Source organism: Solea senegalensis, linkage group LG3 (genome assembly GCF_019176455.1).
Source record: "Solea senegalensis isolate Sse05_10M linkage group LG3, IFAPA_SoseM_1, whole genome shotgun sequence".
Classification (NCBI taxonomy): Eukaryota; Metazoa; Chordata; class Actinopteri; order Pleuronectiformes; family Soleidae; genus Solea; species Solea senegalensis.
In genome coordinates this window covers 23,135,061-23,158,777 of record NC_058023.1, presented here as the reverse complement: position 1 = coordinate 23,158,777, position 23,717 = coordinate 23,135,061, and the positions used below count along the sequence as shown (strand labels likewise).

Sequence of the window (23,717 nt, the reverse complement as noted above, 5' to 3'; positions counted from 1 at the left end):
ATGGAGGAGATGCAAAGAAACTCACCAGGTGCTGCTGCTGCTGCTCCCTGCACAGCAGCAGGTACCTGCTCTACCAGCTGTGGTCGAACCTCGGCTGCCTGGTCAGCACTGGCCTGATGCTCAATCAACCGTACAGCTGTTAGGGCATCAGGTCCAAACGTATGAAGGTCTACTGATACTAATCGCACTAACAGGTCTGAGAAGAGAGTGAGAAGCAGGAAGAAGAAAACAAACAAGGGTGAGCAAAGGGGAGGGTGGTTTAAATCTATCATAATTCAGCTACTCAATCAAACTCAATGAGACAAAGCAATCGTAAATTTAAAGGGCAGAAAGTAAATGTCATAGAAACCAGTTACACATGAATGGAAAATATTTTAGAAAGGGAAGCCAAGTAGAATCCTATGGCCTGCTTACCTATGCTGTGGTCGACAGTGGCAATCTTGGTGCAGGGAATGTCTCCAAGCTGAGCCAGTAGATATAGCACCTCCAAGGAGGCCATGAGGAACATAAGGTCAGGCAGGGTGAGGAGCATCATTACCTCCCTGTACGAGTCCTGGTCCACATACTCGCAGATTAATACCCCATTGTCCTCTACCTTACTGAGGTTGCCCAGGATCTCCATGGCTAAGGAAGCAAACACAAAAATACATCTTTATCTCAATAGCATTCACAGCCAAAAAAAGTTAATTTAGTTATCTAATTATGTAATAATACAGCCTACTTCTGATGTATATAAACATGTCTTCATGTTGAAGAGCACTAACCTCTCATTTTGAGGAACCGGTCCCTGGACATTAAGCATTTGGTGATGGTGTGAAAGATCAGGTGAGTTGTCCGAAAGTCAACGGGATCCAGCTGGAGCTACAGGGTGTCAGACAAGATTAATTCAGTCAGACGGCAACAGCAGCAACATTCCATGTAAATATTTTACAGTCCATCCTCCTCAGTACTGAGATTACAAACCAGCAGAGAGCATGCCACTGTACTTGACCAGAACAAAGTCTGGCTTGGTACTCCATTTAAAAATGGGAGGGTCAAAAGTGCCAACTTCATCACAACACATTACACAGAGATCTAGTTGGGTTTATATTATTTACACAAAAACATAACAAGACTGCAGCTTCATAAATCTGAAGAACGGTTTAATTGCCCAACACACAAGCATGTGATTAATCACATCCAAGCCTGGCTGATTATATCAGGGACTCTATGTATGTTTCTAAAATTAGATACACGCATTTTCATGTATCTCACACTAATAAATTGAAATAGGCCCGTACAGACAGACAATATTTCATCAACAATTTCTAAATGTAAGCCTATTTTGAGTGTGTGGCTCTGACTTCAGTGCATGTCTGTAGTTGCTATACAATATGATGACAAATTTAGGTTGAATTAAGATGAGAAAGTTATTCTAACGATGGATGAGACTGCTTGTAAACTGACAGCTACAGCTTCCTCAGAAATGAAAACCATGGCCACCAGAGTCTGGAAAATATACCACTATTCTGTCCCAAAACAAGCCAGCGCATATGTTTTGCAACAGCCACTAACTACTTAATTTTCCATATTAATTAGTTAATTTTAAGTACATCAAGTGGTTATACTGTTGAGTTGTTTTGTCTTTTATAAAACTGTTTCTGTTAATCCAAAACCAATTTGAAAACCCACAAACTAATGAATATAGACACTTAACATGTTTTCTCTTACTACAGCCTGCTTTTATATGTAAAAAAAACAAGCTTGACAGAGCTGCTATGCCTTAGTTAGTGCTTCTAAATTTAAATTAAGCCAAATTGGGGGAGGAGCTTAGCTCATAATGAATTAGACATATTAAGACCAATGCAACCAATAATGTAATGCAGTTGACAAACCCCACTCACAAGAATGGAACTGATATCATGCATTAACTTAAAGGACTCTTCTCCTACTCAGTCCATTGTGAATGAGATAATGATAACTGTGTCACAATGACCTACATTTAGATGCAAAACATTCCAGAACTGACCCAAATATGACAAAATCTTGCAAATATGTTTGTACTTGTCCCCAAAAAACACAGACGAACCTCAGCAGCCACGTTGCCCAACGTGTCCAGTCCGAGCTGTCGGAGTGAGATGAGGTTACAGTGGGCACAGAGCAGGAGAAAGCGCAGGCACGTTCGGTTGGCCGCCAGCAGCTTGACGTTGGCCTCTTCGAAGGAGAGGTTCCGCAGGATAACGGCAATCTGCAGCACCCGCTGGGCCTCCATGTCACTGATGCCCTGGGACCGTGGCGGGTGGAAGAGGCTCTGCCACCGCTTCTCACATGATGTACCATCTGTAGAGCGAAGGAGGGGAAAGTTTACCATTACTGTTTACCAGACGAGGGTGTGAGCACACGTTTATCAGGGATAAGCAGCATGAGAGCGCATGAACATTTGGTTATCACATTGTCATTTAGGGACTTCCAACCTTTTCACCATAATTTGTGTTGTTTTTCTGTCTTTATACGTAACAAGTACATGACAAGGATGCTTATTCAAGGTTATTTATTCTACTTTTGTTGGGATGCTGTGATCTTCACTTTTCTTTTGTTGTTAATCTTATGTAGGCAAGGTTGGTGAAGACGCATCCCACTTCTTCCACACAACTATTCAGACCTTTTTTTTCTAAACATTGGTTATGTATGACTCAATCAGTGGCAGATCAAACTCCCAAACCATCCACCTTTAGGGAAGAATTAGAGACCACCTCCTCAGATGACATTGCCCGCTTTGCAGCAGTTTCATTTGTTGTTTTACGCGAATCACTTCTGGAATTCCAACACTGATGTTACACCAGCGTGAGTAAAGCTTTGAGTTACTTGAGCAACTCTCATCTAATTTTTCAGACAAACGTATTAGTTACATTTTTACGGTTTAATGTAAAACAAATTAGGTAAAAAAAACTGTGACAGTCATGTCATTCGTGCATATTTGATCAAAGGGCATGGGCACCAGATACAATTATATGCACTCACTCAGCATGAACCATCACAGAAGATGGATGTTAATACCAGGTGTGAACAGTGCCTTAAACTGCCTCTCATGGCCTTAATCTCCAAGTGTGTTTACCTTGTGCTGGGCTGTTCTTGTCCCAGATCAGCTCCCTGACTTCAGTGTCCTCCACCACCTCTCTCCAGAACTGCAGAGAGACAGAAGCTGTTAGCAGGGCCATTGAATGCATAATAATTACACTGATTTAATACATACAGTAACCTCTATGAGAATCAAATAAAATCTATAATACTCAGGCAAGCACATAAATAAAAACCCTCTACATAAGGAACGAATGGCTATAATATTATTTGAAATTTGAATAATTAAACCATAATCCTGTTACATTTACTCTAAAACTAAGATGACATACAGAAACAGCTTGTTATGTCTCGACAAGAGTCCAAAACACAGAGGATTTTACGTTGGTTCAGGTTGGAAATACACAACTTTGTGGACTTCAAGAACACATTTCAGTCAGAAAATCACATTTAAGATAATCTAAGTAAGAAGACCAGACTGTGGCCCAGAGTAAGACACAGAACTGCTGCTGGCACCAGATCTCACCCACAGTGAACTCTGATCTTATTTAACGATAAACTGCCCTGAATTGAGGAAAATAATGACTTGCTTAACAACCATGACTTGGCTTTTATGCATTTAATTTGACTGAAATAAAAGCGGCTGTATCTCCATTCTGTTGAAAGATGCCTTGGAGAAAACCACACTCAGGAAAGAGTAACCGTCTTAATTCCTGCCAATATTCACACTGTTAAAAGTATGAATTCTTTGTAAAAGTGGCATTTAATTTCCATGGCCAACAGAAGAGAATACACAGCTCACACACATAAAATACCCAAACTTCTAACTTTACCTTGAAAAAGTCCCGGCAGGTTTTCTCCTTCCAGTCTGTCCCAAACACCCCAGAGAAGCTGCCTAACGCTACACATGCAGACAGAGGGTTATGTTAAGCAATGTTAGAGATTAGCACTTATATTTCCACTTAGCAATTATAAAAATATGTATACAATTCAAATTAACTAGATTTTCCCATACAAAGAAAGATTTGCAAAGAATGTGTCACTTTTTAAAATGTTTTTTGCTGAGCTGAGGTGCATATTAGAGAAACAAATCAAACCAGAAACAAAAAAACATAACACGCCTTTTAACTGTTCATTATCCGAACTAAAAGTATAATCTGAGTGAGGTCGGGGACTTACAGTCGTCGAAGACGCCGGCGTGGGCCAGCAGCAACGTGACAAGTTTGGGGTCCTTGTCCAACTGCATGGCATGCTTGCTCTCATTGGAAAGCAAAGTGCAAACATTAACAGCAAAGTCCACTTCGTTGGGCAGGCCCGAAAGGAGAGACAGCACCAGTTTATTGTAATCACACGGTGGAACGAAATCCGTAGACAGTCCATAGCTTTGGCGGAGATAGTCTGAATATGGGGGGAAAAAACAACAACTCAGGGTTACTTGAAAATACACTTCTGTCAGATACCTGGAAAAACATTTGTCATTTAAACAGGCTTAATATAAAATAGTCATCACAAAATTGCCAACATGTGTTTGTAAATGAAAAGAAACATTTAAAGCTGATTAATGAAGGATCAAAGCAACATCGCATATTCACAACAGCAAGCAGAGGAGACAATGTGTCACCAGTGCTACAGGGAAGACATGAAGCAGTTTATTTCTAAAAGTGGAAATCAGTGGAAAATGTAAACATCAGCAACAGAGGGGATTAACCACAGCACAGAGCTGCAGAAACAAGGGAGAGGAGCTGTCATTTCATTCATTGCACCATTATTATCATACTACTGCCTTCACAAATCTTTAGCCACTTAAACTCTGAGTGGTTTTTACTTTCAATGAGTTTAAGCAAAACAAACGTACTGCTGTTGGGTGAAGGTCTCGTCTCACAGATCAACACGACTGCTCTTTCACTTTTTAAGTGACTGTGCAGAGCGTAAAATTGAAGATATTGGCAGACAAAATTGAAGACATACTGTAATAGCTGTAATTTCACAAAGGGGACAATCAACTGCTTGTATAATACTGTATATACTGTATATGAGGAGCCGGGTCAGCTCTACAGAAGCCGCCAATGTGGGACCACCGTGTTTTTACAATGGCCCACGATGGAGAGACTGTACATGTTTTGACCCCTAACTTGCGTAGGTTTTCCAACACACTTGGATGAGGAGGGTGAGGTGATAAATATTCAGCTACAACATTCCACTTTCACTTCAAAGGCTGATAAATTCTACACACTCCAACTTTAAATGTGTAATCCTAAAAACTAAAGCGCTGTTTGTGGTGGAAAGAATCAACACTGTACGTCAGTTGACTATGCATTGATTTTCTGTTATCAACCACTTCCATACAGATATTTTAATCTTGTGCAGAGTTTTAGCAGACTACTGCTGCCTCTGGAATCCGACCATAAAAGAGAAGAATCTGAGTGAGCAAATTTGATTTCCATGCTAAAAAGCATTCTGTGCCGATTCTCCTGCACCACCTGCAGCACAGCAACACCATGTAGAGCTGCACAGGACGGAGTCAAGCTTGGTGCCACATTTCCAGGTGGTTAACAATGGTTAAATAACTCATCATCACGGAACCAGCCAAGTCAACAAAAAAAACAAGTTCAACCACACTGTGCCACAAATACGTGTACGACAAATACCAATGTCGTTCTAAATGTCTGTATGCGCGCTACACCAACAAACTCCTCAAAGCAGATGCACATTAATGTTTTGCGTGTTTTGTCGTTCTACAGTGGTTTTAAACGGCCACTTTTTAACCCCACAGGAAAGTGTGGCAAGTAACCACTTTGCCAAACGGGTTAGGGTTTGAGGGACCATTCTCTGCCCTGAAACACTGGTGTGACTATTTTTAGACACACCTTTTAGACAAACCAATCTGTGCAGGTAACCACTGGAACTTAATACCTTATTCAAATTAAATGTTATTAAAAAAAGAAGAAATAATAATAATCTTTAGTTTCTATCAGCGAAGCAAATTTTAAAACCAACTATCAAAGGCAGTTCAACTGTAAATGTCATAGTATTCTTCACCGTCTTGTGGCGACAAGCCACAGAATAAACTCATCACTATTTGTTGTGCATCTCTACCCGACGCACATGTGTTTTGGAGTCAGTCACCTCAGCAGGCAGTGGACTGATTACCTGACAAAAAAAGGGTATGTGACCAGAGGGCTGGGAGCCTTTTAATCTAAACTCAAATGGTTAACACAACAACAACAACAAGTGTTTTGTGCTCCTCTTCATCAATACCTGCTGTCAGGGCGGTCAATTACCTCGACAAGAAGCTCAGTGGTCAATTTCACAGCTCTGTGCAGCTAATGGACATCTAACATTCACAGCACAAACAAGGGGCTGGGGCTTTGGTCTGCAGCACGACAAGATTTAGTTTGAAATATGATGTGGCTACACAGAGACTGCGCTTTCAACACAAACAGCAGCAGTGTGCAAAAAGAAAGAAGTAAAAAGAAAATGACATATATACAATTAGGTGTGTGTAGGCAACTTGCAAAGAACAAATAAGCTTGTGTGATAGCCTGGGATTTAAAAAAAATAGCCAATGGTGCTTACAAAGTGAGGAATGGAACTACATGAGAAAATGTGTAAATAATGTGTGTTAAATACAATGAGGACACATGAAGTGGACAAACTTCAAAAGATGAAAGCTTAGCTCTTGCAAATGGTCTTCTGGCAGTTTTGTGGACAGTGCAACACTATCTTTTTGTCACACGGAAAGGTAATAATTGGGCTGTCGATGTTAAAGCTCAATAGTAACTGTGTCATGGTAGGATGCATAAATTTTATTTTATTTTTTTTTTAAAAACTATGGGTTTGGAGATCTTACTTCTCAAGTAGAATTTTATAAATCAAATTGCTCAATTTGGAGACGACACAATGTCTTTAAGTGGAATAGTTTGACATTTTAGGAAACTCGTGCAGTGCCCATATCTCAGGCTTCAACTCACTCAGCATCACGTGCATGACACATTGCCTTGCATATCCTCTATGGGCACGACTGTCTTTAGGCATAGGGAAGCTGCTTGTTTAGTGAGATATGTGTTTGATTTCTACCAATTATATAAACCACTGTGCAGACAATTTAAAATTATACACAATTCCCAATCTAAAATATGTAACTTTACTTCTTTGATAGTATTAAATAGTCTTTCCCCCTCCACAACTACCTGGCAACACAATGGAATTAGACCCACATTGAGATTCACTGGCCAAAAACAGCGCTGCCACCTACACCCACTGGCAGCATCTGTTATAGCTGAACAGCTGCTATAACAATTTAAATAAAACCAGGACATTATTGGCAGATATTGCTCCCAAAATCTCTCTGCTGATGGAAAAACATTTTTATCAGCACATCCCTAATGTAATGTAATGGGTTTAAATGCAACAATGAGTTGGATTCCTTGTTGAGCCAGACGTTTCTCTGTCATAGGGTCTTTCATGTGTGATGTATTTAAAAACAATTCAACATGATCTAGCTGAACTAGGGACATGGGAAGGAGGCGCCAAAAAAAAGCAAAGATAAACTTCGTTAGGCACTTCTGGAGACAACACATCCAATCTATTCCAGCAGCTTAAAAGGAAGCATCCATATGAACGTGAATGTGCAGAATGTTTTGCTTGGGTCGGGGAACAATCTCACTGATCTGTATCTGTCAAGGTGCCACAAAATAAACAAACTTAGTAGAGCATGAAGGGAAAAACTGCTCAGGTGGTTTTGTTAAATCAAACTGAGGATATGGTGCTGAACAAAGCTGTGGACAAGTTAGATATAAGACAGTGATGCACAGACAAAACAGTGTCACATTATCTGCCAGTGTCCTCTGTGCAATATTCCGTCCAGAGACTGGTTTATACGTCTGGATACTTTCAAAACTGCTCTCTGTTGAGGATGGTCTGCTCCAAACATGCTGCCTCATTTTCTGTTTTAATATCATGCCTCACAAAAGTTGTGTCTGGTTTTGCTGTCACAGTTCCATTGAGTCATTACATCTGTAAAGCACTGACAGCTGCCATATTAACAAAAGCTTTGACTTCATCTACTGCTGAAGTTGTAGCCACGGTGCTAACACGTAGCCTAGTCTCCCATGCATCCCTCTCTCACAGCTCTGATGAACTGATGCCTTGCTGTGATCACATCTGAGCGAGTGCGAGTCGACTGACGAGCACACAGAAAGAGAGACAGTGGGTGGGGACAAGAAGCAAGAAGCAAGCAGAAAAAACAAAATATGCGCATCCATGTCACTGATACAGATCCAGGCAGAAACAAAGAGTTGAACACAGTGAGGCCATCTTCTCTGCCTACCTGATACAATATGTTGCTGGTAGTTGTAAGAATTGGGAATTGCACCAATTGGGAGAGAGGCTTTGGGATTCCCCGGCTGCGCTTCCTCCTCGTCCTCGCCGAAGTGGTGAACTTTCTCATATTTCTCTAGGTATCTGCAGAGAGAGAAAGAAAAAGAACAAGATAATGAGCCAAGACTCCCTTGGTGTACATTTTATCAGGAATTTGTGTTTCAAGTGTGTGTGAGGTCTGTCTTGACCATATGGAGCACAGAGGCAGCATTTGTCTCTGTCATACTTTGCACAAATAAAGTAAACCACTGTGACACATCGGAGTGTCGGCGTTGTGAGACTGAAGCTTTTATCAATTTATCACCAAGATTCAGGTCTAGCATTTGTACCCTATTATAGTAACTTACTGACAGGGCCTATTGTTATCTTTCACCAATCTTTAAAATGTCAAATTAAAGCAAAAATTGTTATATCTGTGTGTGTGTGTGGGGGGGGAGCATATAAATGCAATGCAACTCAAACCCAAAAGGAAGGTTTTACAGGAACTAATCCAGTGCACACCATGTAGAACCCTTTAAAATCAGGATCTTTAAATGCCACTACCACACTTAAATGATTACCAATAGTTAACAGTCCCAATTATTACACTCTAGAAAGTGACATCACACAGCCTGGCAGAGCATTGTTTGATGAACAGAGAAAATCAGGCGGAATTACAGCACTGTTGACAGACAGAAAGAGCGTGCAAAAATAAATGAAGCAGGCTTATGCACAATAACCCGCTGATCTTCTGCAAAACATGTTCATTTAACCCATAACTCATCTTATCCACATGGCTATCCTGACATCAGCATCGTCAGCAACAGATACAAAACATCACCATTTATAACCTTGTACAATAATGCCGCTGCTGACACACGAACATTAACAATGCAGAGAGACTTTGAAAATCAACAAGACTAACCCAGCAATAAAAGAAACATGACAGACATAATTATTATATTATTAATATGATATAACCAGCTGGACAGATTTTTGTGTACCATGTGTGAGCGAGAGATGAGTTTACCAAAGCTTACTTCATATGAAAATTAAGTCTGATATAAGTATAAACAAGACTTTGTCCCCTTCTACTCTCCCTTCTAGGGTGCACGATGCCACCGTCTCATGTCCAATACCCATATCAGCATTTCTGTTAACACATTAGCGCCATTTCAAAAACATAACTCTCCAGCTAATACTCTTCTCCCAAAGAGAAGAAATAAAAAAGCCCATTGCTGATTTTTATTTACATTTTTTTTTCCAGTCTGATTTTTTTTAATATATGGAGCAAAGATACCAGAAATTATTCACATTTAGGTAGCTGAAAATCCAGAAAACTTCTTTTAATAACCAAAAAACTCAAACCGATTATCAAAATAGTTGCAGATTAACTTAGTAATCGATGAATCGTTGCAGCCCTAGTGTCAACATCAATTCACAGCATCAATGTGAGCGTAGCGAGCCAGCATTACCACACAGCAATGTTTGAGGGCAGCATAGCAATGTGCCTTTTTACGTCCGGGTACAGGCTGTGCATGTGTGAACAGACAAACGGCTGATAATACGACAGGTGAAGGCAGAGCAGACTTGTGCCTGCTCTATGATAGAAAGCAGGACCTTGATGGTCTCTGCAGGTGCCGTGAGGACGGAAGATTAAGATATTGAGTCATTTTTATTGGGCCGTAAAAAGCCCCAAACATTTATTAAGTTGTCAAAAAATAAATTACACAAAATAATTTCATTTTTGACTGCACACCCGTCTGTTATTGAATTACTGCCCAGCCCTACAGCTTCAATAATAAGAGGATGAGGAAATAATTCCACCTTAAGAGTTCAGCATTTATACACTAATGTCTTTCATCTGATATCTTTGATTCGTCATCAAGAATAAAACGTATCGCTTTCATGTGCATGTCTTTAGAAAAGACGTCTTACATACCCAGTATGATTATAACTATTATTATTTCACAAAACAAAGTTTTAACCTTAAAATGACACTTAAGGACAATGAACAGGAGACAAAAACACACCACAGCTCACTTCTCACAACATTTTCACAGAAATGTTACTCATTCAACAAAGCTGACAATATATTATAAAACAATATTCAAGCAGTGCACAAGCTGAGCCTTGATGAAGAGTTAGAGATTTTACTTTCACTCACATAGGGAGGAAATCAGTTGACTGACCTTCTTGTACATGTTGTCAAGGAGACACACTGCAGTAAAAACAGTTCCTTCATGTTACTTTGCAAAGCATCTTCAAACATGAGACCAGCACAGTCATGTGACCTCACATTAAAGGGTATAAAAAAAAAAACTTAAGTTATTTCAGCTCAAGTGCAGAATATAGCATTCTTAGTCACCTATGGCTGTGAGAGACATCATGTCAACATGTTTTCCAAGAAGAGACCACTGGCCATTTTAAGCGGATATAGATCACTATTTAACTCAACTTGTCACAGTGATGTTCAAGTTGATTGGAAAACAGAACCTTTGGGGGATCAGTATAAATGTGTAATCTTTCTATTATTCTGTTTCCTAACAGGACAAGACTTTCACTGAAAGATAACTTGATTGACAGCACAAAGGAACTGCATAATTCCGAGGCCAAAACTCAGGGATCGCCCACAATTTATCTGCTATTACACAACAAAGTAGTGCTGCAACAAACTGTCATTTTCATAACCAATTAATCTGCTGATTATTTTCTCCATTCATTGATTAGTTGTATGGTCCATAACAATTTTGCACTTGCACTTGCAATGTATTCAGTCTTGTTTTGTCAACAGACTGAAGGATTTCTTTGATATGTTGAGCAAAGAATGCAGAAAATATTCACATTTAAGAATCACTACAGTTGACGATTAATTTGCTCATCTATTAATAGTTGCAGCCCTACAACACAGCACAACAGCAGCTCCGAGGAAAAATAACCAGCATCCTTCCTGGCATTTTGCCGCTTCTTTTTCACAGCAACCAAGCAGTTCACTCTTTAATTTCAATTTTGGATAACCAGAGAGTAGAAAGAGGTTGAGTAGGAAAAAAACGTGACTACAAACAAATAAATGGGATTATAAATAACACTCAGGTCGAGCGAGCTGACAGTTTTCATGATTGTAAGCCCAGCATCATCGTAATTTGTTGTGCAAACTGTCATGGAGATCCAAAAGCAACTGGATTTACAGATTCCTTGAAGATGTTTCAAGAGGCTTCTTCAGTTGTGAACAGACAACTGGATAACCTTGATGAATGACCATCTACACAGACATGGCCCAGCCCAACACACCACATCTCATAGAAGCACTACAACACCCCTTCGTAGAAAGAAATACCTGTAACACTACCAACTGTGGTCCAACTAGAGCTGTGACATGCACGAACAAGTCGAATCTTTTCAACGATTCGACTCGCAGTTGCAAACCGTTCGTTTGCATGCCATTCTTTTTATATTGTCCACGCTGCCTTCACGTGACGTGTGTGTGCCCTGTGAGTCTGAGTTGAGCGGCTTGTGACATCGTCTGCATCAACCTGAGGGAGGAGGCGAGTGCACAGCGCAACCCGAATGACTGACTGAGTGACTCCAAAACAAAACACAAAACTGCTGCTGCTGACAGACAGAAAGGGAGGAGGAGATAAAAGTAGGGAGCACCGCGCTAAAATAATACTGCCAAAATGAGGAAACGTAGCAGCATCTGGATGCACTTTTCTGGGGCAGACAGGCAAAGGCAAAACAAAATGCAAAATATGCCAAAAAAGCATCTCCAAGCTTTTTTAGGTGGGGGAAAAGCCAATATAGTGATCTCACTGTCAAAGAACAAGGATATGGTGCCACCTTATGGAATGTTTACAATGAAAACACAAGCCAAATGAATATAATCAATATTTCAGAATAACTTCCATCAATAAAGTATGTAATTGGTGGAATGTGTAAGTTTGAGTCATTCTGATCCAAATCTTACCTTATAATTACAACCAGTGATTATTTTCTTGGCTTGTTGGCTTCTAAAAAATAATTAAATATAAAAAACGAGCCAGTCTTTTGAACGGCTCTTTGAAAAGGAACGGCTCCTTAAGATCCGGCTCCCTTCAAAGAGCCATAAATCCCAGCTCTGGTTCCAACATCCAATGAGTAATTCATCTCTCACTGTCACTCTTGTCACATTTTAGCTAAATATTCCTCTCAACTGCCAAATCAGACTTTCTTGGATATTATCAACACCCAAACGTGATGTTGGGAAATCTGCCAGACAAAAAGCAAAACACACACATACTTCTACAAGCATGCACCAAAATACCTCAGCAGTGAAGGAGCGGAGAACCCTGCCTGTGTGGCCGTGAGTCACTGAGCAAACAACCCTTTTTGAATGAGGCCCCGTTTGTTCACTGTGGCCAAGGTAATCCCCCGTCCGCTGGCTGCCGGGTGACACCTCGCACTATAAATACCCTCAGCCTTCATTTGTAGAGAGTGAGGAGTGCATGAGAGGGAGAGAGAGCGGGAGAGATAGGCCGCGGTCCCAAATGCAGCAACATCTACCGCTGTCTGGGCACGAGCAAATAAAAAGGCTCTGGTAGAGGCATAGAAAAGAGAGGGAAGAGGGGTTGACTGCAACTGCTTCTTCCTGCACTTCCCCTTTTTCATACACGCACAATGAGAGGAACATCAGCCCCCCCCCCTGCTCCCTGCTTAAGTAGAATGCGATTACCAACCAAGAGCAAACTACTGGGATTTCATCCCTTTAAGCAAACCATTTAAGGAAGTGTGAGCATCATCATTAAAACTGATCTTTGCTTTGCTTCGCTTCCTGGAAAAACTTTGGGAAACTAGCATGACAAGTGACAGATAAACAAGCAGCTTCAAAACAGCCTCTGTCATTGGTATTGTGTTATTTACACTGATGTGGATCACACAAGCTGCTCACGGACACTCCTGGCTTCCCAGATGCCTTCAATGTGTTAGTGTGTGGGAGTTGATTGCCCCCTGCTGGACATGGACACAGACATGCAATCAATCCCACTGCCAACCCTCTGTACACAAAGGTTAGCTGGTAGTTAATGGTGCAGGCCTTTCAAAACACAGGCCGAGGGTGGCTTCCTTTGTCAATAGTCACCAGAACTTTTGCTGGTGACAGACGGAGCCTATGGAGAAATTTGTTATTTAGGTCCCATTAACAGTGTTTGTTATGCAACAACAAAGGTCACTACAGAGTACTGAATAAGAAAGTGAGTAAGTAAATAATGCAAACGGAATAACCTAAGGAGGAGTGTTTTCACCCAAGTGGCCAAAACAAAACAATCGCAGTTTTTTCCCTACATCTGCCATTGTTGCTATGCTAATGGTCACCACTCATAACTTGTTCAGGTGAGCATTAAGCTGCATATTAAGATTTAAAAAAAAATCTACAATGATTTTTGGCAATTTAAAAACATTTGACTTAAATTAATATGAGCACAACAGCACCACAGCACCACAGGTGCAAAGAAAACCCTAGTCGAAACAGGGTTGCAAACATCTCTATTTCATTATCAGGCCAGTGAAGCTCAATGACACAGTGATTCATTTCTTGGGAACAAAGTAAGCTTTTTTGCAGAAGAACTAAATTTCACATCAGCGCAAGATCAGCCACAGGTGATGCTTGTCAAAGAAAGTGCTTATTTGACCAATCTTTTTCCTTTTTTGCCTCTTACTGAAAAAATGTGTTTTCCTAAGACTGCGTGCTTCATTTCTTAAAGGATTAAGGTCCACCATCTACCTTTGTGTTATTGAATTTGGAGAAAGGTTTTTTTTTTTGTCTGTGTGATTTTGCTTCCTTTGTACCCAAATACTCATCCTATTGCTATTTATTTTGTGGATTTCAGTTTCCCATGAGCCTGGCTCTGGCTTCACAAATGTTTGGATGACATATTGCCAATTTACCACTTCCGGCAGGGATCTGGTTTGGGACCTTGTTCTGTACCAATGTTTGACCCAGATAATCTGAGAATTTAAAGGGTTTACAGACCGAATGCTCAACATTCATACTCTGGGGTCATCCCGATTATATCAAATGTTTAATATTCAGTTACTAAATGATTATGTCAGCACTTTAACAGCCAATAAGAGATAGATATTAAAGGAGAATGAGGATCTCGACTCCAGTTCTGGAAGACAAACAGTTGTTAAATGCATCTACCTGAACATTTCAGAGCCATTTATTCAGCCTTTGGCTTTTGTTATTACCCCTCACTGCAAAGTTAATACCATCATTACAGCCAGCTATTGCACCAGCAAGCTGCCTTGGTTTTTCTCTTCACATTTTAAAGTTTTGAGACAAATTGAGAAAAAAAATACTCTAATCTGTTGTGATGTGCTTTCAGTCACTGTAGCGATGCCATTTCTACTTGTGCAGCCTTATAAATGTTGGACATGTGTGTTGAGTAAAAGGCCCTTCAGCTATTCTTACTTGTCCTGAAAAGCTGGAGGCTATGAAACACCAAGTCTATGTAAATGAAATGATTCTAGCATAAAAGATAGAGCTGTCAATCCGCCCGTTAGCAAGGAACCTGGAGGAGAACAGACAATCATTGGTGGCCAACGCTGCTGGAAGGGAGGTGAAATTACAGACTGGCCAATATAGAAAGTCTCAAGAGCCTTCAGATGTTATCTGTGAAGTTTGCTCTGCTGCCCTTATTTTATTAGACACTTTTCAGTGGTTTAATTTGATGATTTGACACACAAAGATATTTGTGGTTCCAAGTTTTTACATCTCCACTCACATGCTGTAGCAAAAATAGCATTGTTTGGTGTTGCTTCTGAACTTCTCTTCTCAGGTCAACCATAGGTAACCAATTGTGGGTTACTGTAGCTGGGTAAAGCTCAGTCGATGAAAATAATTATCTATAAATATTAAGGAGGCACTGAAATCAGCCAATCTGAAACCCTGCTGTTTTTCAGGTCTTCAATTTACCTTGATAATCCTTAGGCAGTCTGTGCAACTGTTTACTGACTTTCAATGCCTACAGCTTTTCCTTGACAGAGTTGTGTCTGAAAAGTTGTGACATCACTACCTTGTGCTTCAGCAACACGGGACAGGCAAGCAGCGAGTGACGGCTGTGTCGCTGAGCTGCTTGCGTACCACACACATCAGTTGTTCACACAGTGAGTGTGGCAGCTGTGGAGCTGCTGCTGTTTTACAAAAGGGCTTTCCTTGACAATTTCCATTCAAAAAATACATTTTAAGCTGGCCCTGTACTCAACTAACGGCTTCGATCATCCAGTGTGCCAGCAAATATTTCACTTTGGGTGAACAGGTACATATTTAAATATTTATCTTGACATATTCAGATGATTTTCACTGCCGTCTATTCACTAGAAGGTGTGGTTACTCTAATATGATAAGGTGGGCACCAAAAGTAGTTTTTATACAGGCTGTGCACATTTCCTCAAGGATTGTGCTTTTCATCATTTCCCAGGATATAGTAACTAGAGCTGCATTATGATCAACAAAGACGTAACATCTCGCTTTTCATGCAGGGCCTTGAACATCTCTTAAGTCCACACAGCACATCAGATGAGGCAGGGGAATAAAGACACGGCTAATGCAAGTCAGATCAAAGGCCACTTTATCCAGATGTTTCAGATGAGCAGGAGAATCTACTGGCACAAACAGGAAAAAGAGCAGCACCGCAAAACAAGATGGTAACTGGAACAGTCATATCATAGTGTGAAGATTAACACTTGCAAAGCAGAACAAGGTGTTGAAATGTGTTTCTTGTGTGTAAACTGTGAATATTACACTTGTCGTAATACACAAAGCACAACATAAAGAACGCCATTGATTATTACTACATTAAAATATGAAAAGATGAGTCCTTACATTCACAGACAGTGGAGATGAAATTATTTTTCAATGCCTGCAAACCATTTTCAGCATTTAACGTTTTCTACGTCCCTATAGAAGATAAAGTAGAAAAATGCATCTTTGCACTTTGCATCAGACTCTATACTCTTAATGGGTAACCTGTGTGACGCATGCGAACTTCTGTTCCTCTACCGCCTCTGTATTTAAGAGTTCCTTAATGATCGGTTTCAAAACTCACATGGCAATGTTTGATAGTGGAGAGGGATTTCCGGGGATTTCTATGGCTGTGGTAATTCCATTGAATTCACATTTAACATCAAAATGTAATTCACATTTGAGTTCCTGTTACTGACCAACATTACTGACTGTAACTCAGTTGCTAAGATACAGGGTGTTTGATTCTTTAGTGCAGGAAAATAAAATACCAATGCACAATTTCACATGACAACAAAAACACTGATTGCTAGTGTTATGAGAGATTCTGGCCTCAGCAGTGAGGTCACAAGTCAAATACAGTTGAGGAAACAAACTGTTACCAAGGCCTGTGCTAACAGCAAGTTAATAATAAATGTAAAACATTCAAATCCACAGAAACTTTAAAAACTGTCAGTTGAGTTGCACCTGCTTCACACAGCTGAGAGGCAAAGTTAAAAGTTTGGTCCAACTATTTAGCCGTTATGAAAACGGCATGTTCCAATCTCAAAAAGAAAGACTGCTATGCAGTGGTTGATTAAGCAGAAAGAGGTGGTGTCACAAGCTTGTTTCTTTTGTATAAATCACCGTAGATAGTAAAAACTGTCCTTGGCAGAAGAGCTAGAAGCCTAATGTGCACATAATATAGCACGGATGAGAAGGTACAATCTGAAACACTACTGAAATCGGTTCAGTGGATCATTCACTGCCATGTTTATTCATCAAATCAATTTTGATTCAAGCACGCAAAAGGTCCTCTAAAAAAAAATATTCCTCAAAACAAATGTCAATATTACCGAGTCACGTTAGAACAACATTCCTTATATACATTGCAAAACAAGGCTGAACAACTTCCGTTACACATTTTGAACCATGTGTTGAAATCTCATCAATATAACAATAGATGACTTATGCATTTAAACTAACACAAAAGCATTGAGTGAGTTGTTCCTCGGTCGCCTCCCAGTGAGGATGCAGTGGGAGAAGGCAAATAAAGGTTGAACTGGAGCATCTGTCACCTAACTTGGCTTCTCAGTTAGTTAGTATAGTTCTGGGGAAGAAGTCCCGCACAGGCTGTGGCTACACCAGATGCTTCATTTCAAAACACCTCTAACTCACTCTGTGAATTACAGTGAGTGCTTGGATGCAATCCACCTCCAAAGCATGAAACAGTAGAAAAAAATCATTGTAAAAGAGTATCGACTCACAATGATCTAAATCAGTGTAGCCATGGAAAATTGCAACCAGCCTTTGGAAAATAACTAAGTCTAGTGAAGCAGTGTAGCATACAGATCTGTAGAATATAAATGTATGGCAACCTATGGAACTGTGTTCAAAGTTTTCTACAGTCACAGGTAGAGCAGAAATGTGTGCATTTCACACATATATACAGTATGTCAGAAATGTTAAAGAATGTTGCTGTTGCTTTCCCATAATGCTTTAAAAACAATCAGTGGTGTGCAATACATTTTAAGAACCCTTCTAAAACTTTATCATGGTGTATGCAGGCCTTGGTCATGTTTCTTGTTTTCCTTCAACACTTCAGCGCTTCATGTTAGCAGCTCTATCGGGCAACATCTTATTTACTGCATGTCTTTTCAATCAATAATTCCTTCAATCTCATAAACAGAGCTTATTCTCTAATGTGTCACTGTGATTTGATGCCAGTGCCTTGACCTAGAGTGTGAATCCTTCCACCCAAAAGCTGAAATGAAATCAGTGCCGTAAATAGGACCGACAAACACTGCACTTTAACAACTGGGAAACGAGCTTGATAAATGTTTCTGGACAGGATCGCTCACTTATTATCTCGCGACATTCAGATATCAAATCAGCGGCAGTAAGAGCTGGCACTGAACTGCTTATTAATGACCTCTGAGTGGGAGGTGCTGACCCACCAGACCCACATCATCTTCCCACTCAATCATAGTGGGAAGTTTGGTCAACAGTTATACCACCCAGTGAGACAACAGTCACAAGTGTGATCCCAGCAATCACACATCCTTCGCTCCTACCTGCTGTTCTACACTTGTGGGAACTTTAAGCTGACAAACAAACAAAAAACGTAGTTGATGTTTATTAAAAATGTAAAAGTTTAAAATGCCTGCAGCAGCCAGAGGTTAATCATCTATTATCACAGCTCCAATGAGTGTATCCAGTGTAACTGGCTGTGACCTCTGAACTCCCTGGATGAGGACAAGCTGAAGAATCACTCCCAATGATTACACTGCTAACCCATTTTTTCACACAAAAAAAAGGAAGGAAAAAAAATAACAATTGATAAGAAAAGTGGAACGGAAGGTGAGAATGACCCCTGTTATTAGCCTTACTTGAGGCATGACCACTGACACCAACTACATAGAGCTGACTTTAAATAAACTTAACAATGAATCTCTGAAAGCTGTCATGACAAGACACACAGTATGACGGTTATGTGGCTTCCTTTGCTCATTCATCTTATATATTCAATATTCAAAATATTTTCCATAAAAAGATAATAACTACCATCATTTTGCTGTGAGTAACTAAGGTGAACATTTAAAAACTGAAAGAAAAGACAGACGGCCATGATGGCAACGACTCCATAATCTTATGCTTCTTGTCAACTGCAGCGCAAAGTATCAACCTACTGGTATTTATAAACCACTTTCTGACACAAGATAATGGAAACATTAGCTGGTCTGATTGTGCCCTATTATAAAATATTTTAGAAGCTACACAAAACAGTCTGCTGACTTTCTACAGGAACAAATATCAGATGGAAAACATCTCTGAATTATGCATTTCATTGAAACGATGAGGAAGGTTTCCTCACCCATCTATAAAATGCGAGGAAGTTCTGTCTGTCTGGTGCTTGCATAACTGTCCAACTGGTCAACACAGGTTTCAAACTTGGCAGGTGACTTACTAAGGGCACCAGTGTGTGTAGTGTTTCGATGAGATATGCAAGATTTCGGTAAAATAAAACAAAAACATATTGGACATGTAGTAAACTAGAAAGTCAGACGACAGAAGACCAACACTTTAGTGATGTTGGCGCTTCCACCAGAGGAGCAAACTCTTATTAGAAAATAAGTTACAACTCATTTAAACAAATATATAATAGTGTATTCTGGGGAGGGGAGAGACCTCAAAAGCATTAACTTCATTAGCACAGCACAGCAAGCAGACATGTGCCTGAGGTGTTTCTCCACAGCAGCCAACGCTGTCTGATGGTTGTAGCGTATGTGAACTTTTGAGGAGCCACAGGTCTCATGAGCCGTGTACTGTGAGTAATCAAATTGGCCGCAACGCTTGCAGCTTGCAAGAGCTTCCATTGAGGGCAAACTTGGCATACATGCACAGATAATTAGACTTTGCCTGTCCCGTCAACCAGTGACCCACAATTGCCCCTACAATATCTATGAGAGGCTATGAGCATTTCCCCACTATGGCGCTCTAACTCCCCACACACACACACACACGCACGCAGGTGCTGCTGATGGGAACAATCGTTGCATGAGGTTTGAGAGTAAAGAAAAAGGAGTGTAAAGAAAGCAACAACACCACCACAACCACAGATGCCAGCTGTTGGAGAGAGCTGCATTTACTACCAGGCTCCCATCACTGGCAGCTGACTGCATTTAGATTTGGAAGCTGCCTGCAATTTATGTTAACAACACCCAGAGCTGCACAATTCCAATTCTAAATCAAATGTACTGTGGCTGCACCATTTCCTTAGAGAAAAAAACAACAATAATAAATGAAGATGCATTACTGCATTTGGCAAAACAATGTTAGAGATTTGACAAAATATAGGCCTCATACACTTCACATAAAAGATAGATCACACCTGCTGAGTGAGTAAAAGTCTCATGTTCTGTGGCAAATGTACAAAATACAGAGCTTGTCTGTCACAATATTGTACCACTGCGGCTTAGTAGCAGAGGAGAGTGAGGCTGACTGCATGTGCACATTTGTAAACATTTCCCACATGCTACCTGAGAGGATGGAAGCTGCTGCATGGCCATGTTACTCACCGAAGGTAGTACTGTTTTAAAGCAAATGCAGCGTTGGAGCAGCCTCTGGGAAAGTTAAACTCTTCTCCAAGTTCAATCCATTGGTTTTTGTCAGAGACCTGAAAGGAGGAAATAGGTTCATTAGGAGATTAGATTAAGAAGAAAGACCGGCAACGACACGAGAAAAAGAGCGGTTAAACTGCAACCATCTGTTCTGCTACAGGTCCCCCCTCCAACGAGGCAATATCACAATCACTAATCAATAACTTTCTCAAACTGTTCTAAACACTTAAAATTAATAAACACTCCGTTGTTATCTTGCAATAGCTTTTAAAGCAATATCGTTTAATTAGCTGCTAGCATAGTGAATCCTATTTACATTTGACACATCAGTAAATACAAACTGCCTTACTCCCTTTAAGATAATATCGATACAGTTACAGTTACGGCTAGTTAGCACTCGAGCTAACAGGCTAACTTGACTTTTGACAAATGTGCATTAAAACCTGACGAAGACAAACTCTATTAAAGTGTCTCTGTTACGAAAAAACTAACGCGGTAGCATGCGTTTGGCTTTTGGAGTAGCCTTTTGGTTGCCGTTGACTGTAATCACTACATGGGCCTGTGAGGCCTACATTCTGCGATCAGCCATGAAGCCGAAGAAAGATGGCTATGGCGAGAAAGAAAAAGCAAGCTTCCCCCGGCTGGAAACTGCCGGCAAAAGCCCGTGCGACACGCTGCGTCCTCCGCGGTGTTTCCCGAGGCCGGGCTCTGTGCCGGTAATCGATGTTAAACGTGCCCGCTAATTTTGAGTCGCTCCAACTGCACTCTGACTCCGAGCGGTCGGACTCTCCAATTCAAACCACACAACAAACACAAGCCACCACATTGCATAGAGATACACTGCAAACTAGCACAAGGCCAACATCGAGCCACTAACGCTTTTTATTCACACGGTTTACACTTGCAACGGGTTTCACGCACGGAGTTGTAGAGTGATCCACGGAGGAGTCCACGAACGGCAGAGTGTGGAGAAAAATCCACTTTTAGTTCCCACTCACCTTAGCAAATCCACCTAAGGAGACGACTCTGATATAGAGAGTATTCAGATCCAGCTCTTTCCCACCCACGATAGGAATCTTCTTAAACGGTGTTCTGGAGGGATAACACAAGAAATAAACGCACAAACATTTAATAAACAGCTTTGCTTTAGTCACAGTCAGGGGCAATTCAAATCTAAAGTTATATTTCTTGGTAATAAAGACGCCCCAATCTCACCCTCTGCTCTGGTGGAATTGCCGCAGCTCGTCCAGGAAAGCCTGTCCTTTCCTTCGCTGATCTAGTAGATTTTTCCCCGTCGAATTTGCCATTGTTTTTGCACGCAAAAACGTTTAAAGCCCACTTCAGTCGCTTCTTAAGACACCAAGGATCCCATACTCCGCCGGCGCTCAGTCATTCGCGAAGCTGAGTGTTTAAAAAGTTAAAGAAATAGCTGATAGCAAGAAGAGCGGCAGCTCGCTAATAAAGACTGATGCACACAGAAAGCCAGCCCGATTCAAGCCCGGACTAAGTTCCAACGAGCCGTCACAAATACGAGCGATTTACCGGCGGATGAGAAACGGCATGATGGAAGGTGCTGAATTAATGCTTTTGGTCGCGGTTGTGTTCGTCTGGAGTGGTTTGACAGTGTGTTACGGACGCGGCTCCGAGGCTATCGCACACACTGTAGAGCGGCAGAGGGATCCAGTTCTCAGACAAAAAGATGTGGAGGCCGCGAGCCCGGCCTGCCATGCGTGCAGCGCCCTCTGCGGCCACCGGCGGCACTGCACCGTCCAGAACTGAGCGGGTGTTGGAACAATAGAGACTGTTTTCTTTTTTAGGGACCGTCTGACAACTCGCCTCTCTGTTAGGAAAACGGGTCAGGAGGTACTTGGAAATGTCCCGTGGGGGGAGGGGATAACACTAATTAACATAGGTTCCTTGTTATCACCCAAAAGGCGAATCATGGAGGGCAACCATTTGCTTTACTGGAAACATGCTATTTCAAAGGCTAACAAAAAAAACTTAGAATATTTGTAACTGCCATCAAAGTTAGTGTCTCAACTCCCTGTTATCAGTTAATAACTGCTATAGTCAACATGTAACAACTGTATAATTGTAAAGCCAAAAACAGGAGATAGTAAAGACAAGTTAAAACTTATTTTCAATCCACTTACCCACAAAGTATGCTCTTGTGAATTTGTGTAGTTACTGTTTACAGGTAATCTCTTTTGTGATTAAACTAAATGCAACAGTTTTTAGTGCTGCATAGGTTATACAACAAAGGTTCAAGATATATCACCACAATTGTGGGTTTTTTTCAACTTAAAATTCAAATCAAAACTTTATCTTTAATTTGGAGAATTAAAGATAAATTAATGATCGATATTGTCTGAACTTGTTTATCGTAATAACATGTTTGGCAATATCACCCTATGTCTAAAGTATTATTCATGTGCATTTCTGCATATATCTATCTTACATTGATGACATGTGTCTTTTTGTTTCCTTAAAAATGCATAATGTGAATGTTTTTATGTATCATTTCAACCTTAACACTATTATAATGGAGTTGTCAGTATTATATACAATTAGAATTCTTATCATAACAACATAAGTGAAAGCTTGATTTAGTTTAGTTGATCTATAGGGCTGTAATGTTTTTATTTTGGTGGAATAAAGACAGCAAATAGGCTATGTCAATTCAAAATGCAGATGTTTGCACTCCTGTAACTATCTGTACAAGCATAGATTTGAAACAGTCATTTGACAATGATCATTCATAAATATTATTATTTCTAATTATTTTTTATATGGCAGTCTGTGGCTGTGAAGTTTTAAACGCAGAGGTTAGCTGCCCCTATCCCTTGCTGACCACTTCAAAATGACTTTTATCTCTCGGGATGGTTGGAAATTAGTCCTGATCCCTTTTCTCTCCGACTGCCAAGCGGATATCTTCTTGATGGGGTTACATTCAACCATTACACGTACCCCTTTGCTCAATGAAAAACCTGTCACAAAATGGCGGAGACGTACGTTAGCAGACCCCATTTTGAGGAATTGACACTAGACAGCGGAAAAGAGTGTGTCCGTGGTTGTGGTTTTCACACAGTGCTCTTTTTTGCAAACAAATTGTGGCACATCGGAGTTCACCTCACGCCTGTTTGGGCTCTGCACCCGTCAGCCGAATTCTGGGCTAACGAGTCGGTCGTGCGCTAGCTAGCTAGCTC

The 23,717-nt window shown here is 40.6% G+C and overlaps 1 protein-coding gene across 1 annotated transcript in view; it reads right to left on the bottom strand.

Moving 5' to 3' along the window:
* arid2 (AT rich interactive domain 2 (ARID, RFX-like)) overlaps positions 1 to 22,252 on the bottom strand; it is a 34,284-nt gene extending 12,032 nt beyond the window's left edge. Inside the window, exons 1-11 of the mRNA XM_044021419.1 lie at positions 21,727 to 22,252; positions 21,510 to 21,603; positions 20,470 to 20,567; positions 8,387 to 8,520; positions 4,237 to 4,455; positions 3,891 to 3,958; positions 3,095 to 3,164; positions 2,069 to 2,319; positions 765 to 861; positions 415 to 624; positions 26 to 196 (exon numbers count right to left, since the gene is read on the bottom strand). Coding sequence (XP_043877354.1) covers positions 26 to 196; positions 415 to 624; positions 765 to 861; positions 2,069 to 2,319; positions 3,095 to 3,164; positions 3,891 to 3,958; positions 4,237 to 4,455; positions 8,387 to 8,520; positions 20,470 to 20,567; positions 21,510 to 21,603; positions 21,727 to 21,818 — 1,504 coding nt within the window. The 5' untranslated portion in view covers positions 21,819 to 22,252. The remainder of the gene's footprint in view (positions 1 to 25; positions 197 to 414; positions 625 to 764; positions 862 to 2,068; positions 2,320 to 3,094; positions 3,165 to 3,890; positions 3,959 to 4,236; positions 4,456 to 8,386; positions 8,521 to 20,469; positions 20,568 to 21,509; positions 21,604 to 21,726) is intronic.
* Between the last annotated feature and the right edge of the window lie 1,465 nt (positions 22,253 to 23,717).